Source organism: Nicotiana attenuata, chromosome 2 (assembly GCF_001879085.1).
Source record: "Nicotiana attenuata strain UT chromosome 2, NIATTr2, whole genome shotgun sequence".
Classification (NCBI taxonomy): domain Eukaryota; kingdom Viridiplantae; phylum Streptophyta; class Magnoliopsida; order Solanales; family Solanaceae; genus Nicotiana; species Nicotiana attenuata.
Window position 1 is genome coordinate 6,661,297 of NC_031990.1, and position 7,178 is coordinate 6,668,474.

At 38.7% G+C, this 7,178-nt stretch overlaps 1 protein-coding gene across 1 annotated transcript; it reads right to left on the reverse strand.

The window, feature by feature from the left end:
* Positions 5,695–6,592, reverse strand: LOC109216126 (cytochrome P450 CYP749A22-like). The gene is made up of 3 exons (XM_019380261.1): positions 6,588–6,592; positions 6,129–6,438; positions 5,695–5,949 (listed from the first exon to the last, which is right to left on the reverse strand). The coding sequence occupies exons 1-3, from the start codon at positions 6,590–6,592 to the stop codon at positions 5,695–5,697; spliced, it is 570 nt and encodes a 189-aa protein (XP_019235806.1).

The window sequence follows — 7,178 nt, forward strand, 5'->3', positions numbered from 1 at the left end:
TCTTATTTATGGCTATACTCCAACAATTCAATGTTCATTATTTTTTTTCTTTATTTTTGTTCGACAGAACCATTGTAAATTTTGATCTATTTTTATAACTTTTCATAATTAAATGGTTGATTTGCCAAGTTTCAAACAAAGCTAGTCATCCTTGAAGTGTCTGCACGTTCTTTAAGTTTCACTTCATTGTTATTTATTTATTGGATAAATTACTACTCATGTTTTTACTTTTTAAATTTATGTGGATCGATTTGGGCAAGTTGACTTCTAGGAAAAGAGCCGAGTTTTACGGAAAATATACTGAAATTTGGACCATGAAAATTTGAAAAATACCAAACTAGAACCCCACCTAGTAATAGCGGTATTCTCAGTTAACCAGAAACCTTTAATTTTATGAAAATTCTTAGTTGAAAGAATTACAATTCGAATTGACTCAAAACAATAATCTTTCATTAAGAAATGTTTTATATGGCAAACAAAAGTTGAGAAAATAAAGTAGACCACTGTAAAGTAAAAAAATTAAAAAAAAAAATTACCTTAAATCTCCAAACACCCTAAACAAGGGCATCCCCGCATGAAGGAGTTTAGAGAGAGAAGCTCTGGAGAAAAATTGACGATTAAAGAGAGAAAATATCGCAGCTCCTCCAATGGCCACGCCGGTCGGCGGCCAGCCAGATGTTCCGGCTGGTCAGCCCCCCCCTCACCTCTGCCCAGCCCCCCCTCACCTCTGCCCAGCCCCCTACTACCATAATCAACGATCCCCAGCCCTCTACGACATCAAACGAGCCACAAGTCATGAATTATGCGAAAGCAGTGAAACCTGCGTCTAATTCTGCCATGCACGATCGAAGACCAGCAGTGGAACCAATTGCACTCAGGCGTGCCAAAATCTTTCAAGGGCAGCCAACTGTGTGTTTTACAGAATATGAGGTGGAACGGATGAATATTATGGAAGGACTACAATACGCAGTTGTATGCAAGTTTTCATACGGGTGGCCAGATATTAATGAAATTCGTCGCATTGTTCCTATGCAATATGGTATCAAAAGTGAGTGTAACATTGGGTATTTACGTGATAGGCACATATTGATACGTTTTACATTATGGCAAGATTATGTAGATTTTTCGTCAAAAGGTATGTATTACGTTAAGGATAAACATGGGGAGGAGTATCAGTTGAGAACTTTAATTTATGATGCAAAATTTAAAGTTGAAGAGGAAACACCAAAGGTGATGGCATGGATATCGTTTCCTAATTTGCTGCCAACATATTTTGTCAAGGAATGTCTATTTTCGCTTGCTTCAGCAGTTAGTGTACCACAACATCTTGATCTAGCAACAGTTAAGAAAACTAGGCCTAGTTGTGCTCGTGTGAAGGTGCTTGTTGATTTGCTAGCTGATCTACCGAAGAAGGTCCGCATGGATATTGTTAATGAGGAAGCTGGTGAGGTTCGAACTGAGTGGGTAAACATTAAGTATGATTATTTACCTAAGTATTGTAAAGAATGAAAATTACAAGGCCATGACATGTTTGAGTGTTGGAGGCTTCATCCAGAGAATAGACCTGTTGATCATAAGGCTAGTACAGAAAAGCAAGTAGAGAAAGGCAATGCTTCTGCAAATGTGAATCAGCCATTTATGATTTTATCGAGTGGGAAAGTTGTTGGGAATCCTAATGCAGCTGGTGAATAATGGAAGGAGGTGAGAGATAATCGTATCAAAAATGGTGCTAAGACTGCTGTTGAACATGGTCAAACAGGGAAAGAAATTGTTTCAGCAGGTAATGACAAGGTCCAACAAGCTCAAGGGAAAAAGCAAGTTCAAGTTTCTAACAAGTTTGCAGCATTGGAAAGCATTGAGGAAGGGAATGATCAAAATAAACAGTTGGCTATTGTGGAAGAAGTGCAGGAAGTGGTACATATGGAGAATAATTCACCAAACAAGGAAAAGACTCGAGGACAAGGTAGTAAAAGTCCTAAAAAAGCTTCTCCTACTGGAAACAGGAAAGGGTTGAATCCTGCTGCTCCTACTTTTAATCCTACATCTATGGGAAGTGAGGCAGCAAAGAATGGATGACTCAATAGTCCTAATGAAAGAAAGAATGGGGAACCAACCAATAAGGAGTCTACTTCACATTGGGTTCAAAGAACATTTGCAGGCAATGCTGTAGGTATTAACACATCATATAAGGATGTACCATCTCAAGACACAAGGGTGGAAAGTATTTTGGCAAAGAAAAAGAAAACAATGGAAGATGATGAAACAGAATCAGATGGAGAAGATATTGCAGCAAAAGGGAATGGTAAGTGGTCAGGTGGTAAGCTGTGGAGCAAGCAGATAGAAGAAGATCCAGATGAAGGATTCATTCCTGATCGTATGGTAGCAGAAAGAGATTCTGATGTTGAAGCTAGAGAAGAAGAACAAAGTGTAAATGGTGAGGAGAAGAATAGCAAAGAAGAATTCAGGTGAGCAAGGTGCAGGAAAATTCAATGCCTACAGGTGAGAACAATGTGACAATTGGAGATGCAGATCAGGTGAATGCTGCAGCAGAAATTACTGTAGCAGAAGTAGAAAGTCCTATTGATGATGCAGTGAATCCTAAAGATATCAATGTCAATATGGGAGATCCAAGTGGAACTGCTATTGTTCCTGAGGAGATCAACAAAGAAATAAAGGAAAGTTCTACAGCTGGGAGCAAGCAGAGATCAAAAGAACACAGCACTGTTCCATTGGAGGGTATTCAGAACATAGTGCAGCAATATGGTGTCAAATCTATTGCTGATGGGGATCAGGTTAATGCAGTAGGTACAGATGAAATCCATGATCAAGTAGCAGGTGAACATGTTGAAATTCCTGGAAAGGATCTGGATGAAGAGTATTTGCTCAAAATTTCAAAAATGTTGCAAGACAAGGTGATTTATCTCCCAGGCATATGCTCAAGGTTAAAGCAGCTTCTAAAGGGAGGAAAAAGACTACTAAGGATCCAGTTAAGGAATCTTCAATTGTTCCTGTAACTGGTGTTCAAACAAGGAGGACATTCTCAAAATCAACTAACCTCTAATGGATGGTCTTTTATGGAATATAAGGTCAGTAAAGACCATGCAGGCGTTTGAGAGGCTCGTTACAATGAATAGGAAGCACCATTTTGAGTTCATAGCACAGAAGGGACAACACAAGGAGAAGTGGGACAGTATGGCTATAGAGCAAATCTGGTTCAAGGGAGGGTCATATTTGAATGGGATTGGAATGAATAAGAGGAGTAAGGTGATGGAGGAGATGCAGGAAATGGAAAGAATAAGGCTGGGCAAGTGGTTTTCAAACAGGATCAACATCCTCAAATCCTTGAGGAGGAGAGGGTGGTCATCGATTTTTTCACTAACCATGTGTTCTTTTTTGCAGGGATCGATATTATACTCATGCCATGGCACTCATCGACTTCTATGGGTGGTATTAGCACTTAGTGCTCATTCCCTTGAAGAAGGAAAGGCGACATGCACTAGCATGAGATGGATATTTTGGAAAATTACAAGAACAACTCTGTGGGAGTTTTGGTTAGCTGTGTCCACTATCATGCATGCAGCAATTTTAGGGCCAAGTTTTTCTGGGCAAGGGAATGCTATACTATGGGTCACGAAAGCATAATGTCAGATTCACAATTCAGGCATCCCAGGGATCAAAACATGTAAAAGCCATCCAAAAAGATAGTGAACAAGCTGGAATGGGCAGTTATAGCTGCAATTCTCTGGAATGAGCAGACTTTCATTCACTACTGATGGATTCTGATGGCCTGAAGATCATTAGCAGGTCAATTCATACAAGGGGTCAGGCAAACATCGAGGGAAGAACAACACACATGTGGAGCAACTTCACACATCCCATCAAGGATCAAATCCACTTGGAAGAGATCTTGAGGATGAATTTTATCACTAACATAGGTTGCTCTTTTGCAGGTTTCATTACTGTGCTATACCTCATCTTATGGGGAACCTACTATTGGTGGTATTAGTACATAGTACTCAGTCAATGCAGGGAACTATGGATGAGCAAAAGTATAGTAGCATCTACAGGAAGGAGCAAAAATATGGGCCGAACTCATCTGCACCTCTATGCATGCAGAATGTTGTGGCCAAGATATCTGGGCAGCTGTGCTGTACGATGGAACTTGAGTCATATGCAGAATCACGATGCACCAACTCAGGAATCAATACACAAAGAACATACAGTCCAAATGATAATCATCAAGCTGGAAATGGAGATCAAAAACGTCACCTCAGAGCTGATTTTGTTATGGCAATCCACAGACATTTTTTGGCTACATTTTTTGGATAAATCTAAAGCATATCGGGTTGGGATTTCAGCAGGTCAATACAGCGGAACATACCAAAAACATACTCAAGGGAGGGAAACAACAAAATGGAAGAGGAAGATAAGTGAAAAAGAGAACAGAAAGGAGGCACGCGGTCACCTGGGAGCAGATTTTATGCAACTCTTGAACAAGTACATTTGGAGATTGTGTTACATGGAACTCATGAGGAATCGGATCAGTAATGGAGCAACTATAGGATTGGTACATCACCAAGGAGGAGAAGAACACATCATGATCATAGGAACAGAGTTATTCTTCCATGATAGAATTAGCAGTGGTAGATATATCATATTTGATTTTAGTAGACCTCATCATGTGATACTAATGTTGAGTACTATGCTCAATATTGGTAATAGGTTCTATGTAGCTTTCAAGTTTTATGCTTTTCATTTGTTACACCTCCGGACAAACTATGTTTTTGAATTGCTTATATTAATAAAAAACTAGCCCTAGACTCTGCCTAGTGGATTGCTAAAAAAAAAGGCTTAACAGGGTAGGGCAGGGCAAGACTTACAACTTGTATGGTTGGTTGTTCCCCATTGTATCGTATTGTATTGTTATCCCAAAACAATGTTTGTTTTGATTGTTTCATTAAAATTGGTTGTATTGTATTGTTAAATCCATTATTCCGGAACAATGAAAAATCCTCTTTTTTGAAACAACCGATTTGGTATGGTTGGATTGTTTCCTATTTTTCTTTTCAATTATGCCCTAACTTATTACTCCACAATTCTATTTTACCCTTTACCTTTTTTTTTATTCTATTTTAACTCCAAATCTCCAACATATAACCTACTTTATTTTTTTTCAAGAACTTTTGCCACCAATGTTAAAGATGTTTTGCCGCCTTCTATTTTATTTTTTCTCCTAATTTGCTTTTAACTCAATCCTAATTAGCTGTGCTCCTTCGTTTTGCCTTCTTCTGTCTCGCTCCTTTGTTCTGCTTTCTTAAGGTGTTTGCCTTTTTCTGTTTTGCTTTTTTTAAAATTATTTTTATGCATAATTTTAATAAATTTAATATTTAAACAATTGAGGTTATTTTAGTCAACTTATCAGTTACAGTACAGTACGATACAGTCGAACCAAACAACAAAGTATTATTTAATAATAGCAAACAGTACAATCTATCCAAACATTTTATTTACAATACGATACGATACGATACAATACGATACGATACAATACAATACATTATAAAACGATGGAAAACAATGATCCAAACATAGTGTTAAATAGGGAAGTATGCAAAGCAGGGCAGGTTAAGATTTTGGTGGGTTAAGGCTTGACCTGACCTATCCCGACCTTCCCTGCCCTATTAACATCCCTACTCAGGGTCCTAGGCTGAATGGCAGGAATGCTGATGGATTTCCATTTGTGACTTCAGCAATTCCTCTTTCTGGTTTGAAAAGATGGGTATCTTCACCCCATATCTTAGAGTCATGGTGGAGTGATCGGACTGGAACACCCATCCTCGTACCTTCTGGTAGGGTGAACTTCCCTAATCTGGTTTCCTTCTTAACTTTTCTTGCAGTGGCGACCGTAGGAGGATATAGTCTTAAGGTCTCATTAATGATCATGCTCATCTGTGCCAAAAGAAAAAAACTTGAAAGTTAGAGGACCCTATGTCATCTCTAGGTGACATGAAAGTTGAAAAAATCTTAATATAATGGAAAAATAAAGGAGCTGTTGATAGTTCCCATACTATTTTTAGTTTTGATATGTCTTCTGAATTTTGATATCACTGACCAAGTAAGTCTAGTGCCTCTTCTCTTGCTTTGTCTTGCCAGTCAGTGTGTAGTGCTAAAAGAGAAATAGTTCGTGAGAGCAATGTCTGAGTTGTTTCTTGACCAGCATCACAAAACATCTTGTATTCATCAATTATTTCTTCAAATATGATCTCGTCTCTTCCAGCAGTATCATGATTAGCTTTCAAAAGCATCCCAAGATAATCTGTCGTATTGCTATTCATACTGCTTACCATTGCACACTCTCTTTTCTTGATTATCTCTGTGACAAGTTGCTGGATTATTCTTTCAAGTTTGTCTGCTTCTGTGTCATCGCTGTCTTTAAGACTACATAGGTTGTAGAAAAATAATACAGATCAAGGATGACTAGAAGTCTAGAACATTTGGCAAAGCTTATTACGGAAAGGACTCTGGACACGTTAAAGGACTTCCTGAAGTACTTATTGGACTTGGAAAAAGTTCTTAAGAGAAAATACCTCATGGAGGGTAATTTAGATTTGTGCATCCTTTTTTCTACGATAAAAATCAACTTCTTCAGCATCTGAAAGAGCTGCTCTCCTTCCAATTAATTACGACCAAATGCAGTTCTTGGAATCACCTCTTATGTCAATTTCCTGTCTCTTGAACTCTTCACAAATTTCTAATTTCTTGCAGTCATAGTTGTATACAGTCAAAATTGGCCTTGCCCTTCTTGTGCAGCTGACCGAGGGAGGAGCATGATAAGTCAAGGATCCGCTTCGATTTATATCAAACTGTGGTGCAGGGTTAGGTTGTCAAGCTCGAGACCACAAGACCGATTGAGACCGAGACCGACCAAAACCGAGATCGAATGAGATCGAGATCGATCAAGAACGGGACCGAATAAGATGTAGATCGAGAGAAGCTTACTGGGTTGAATAACGGAAAGACGAAATATCCGCAATTGGGCAAGGATCACGGCGCTAATCTCAGCACGTATCAAGAAGAGGCCGATTAATCAGTCAATCATGAGATTTCTTACTGTATTTAGAATTGTATCAAGAATAGGACTCCCCTACTATATATAGGGGGTCTGACCATTTGTAAAG

Bases quoted from the DNA above. Each gene is read 5' to 3' on its own strand.
- LOC109216126 (XM_019380261.1), bottom strand. The intron at 5,950-6,128 runs GCACTAGACTTA...CTTTTGGCACAG, and splicing joins AAGACAAAGCAAGAGAAGAG to ATGAGCATGATCATTAATGA.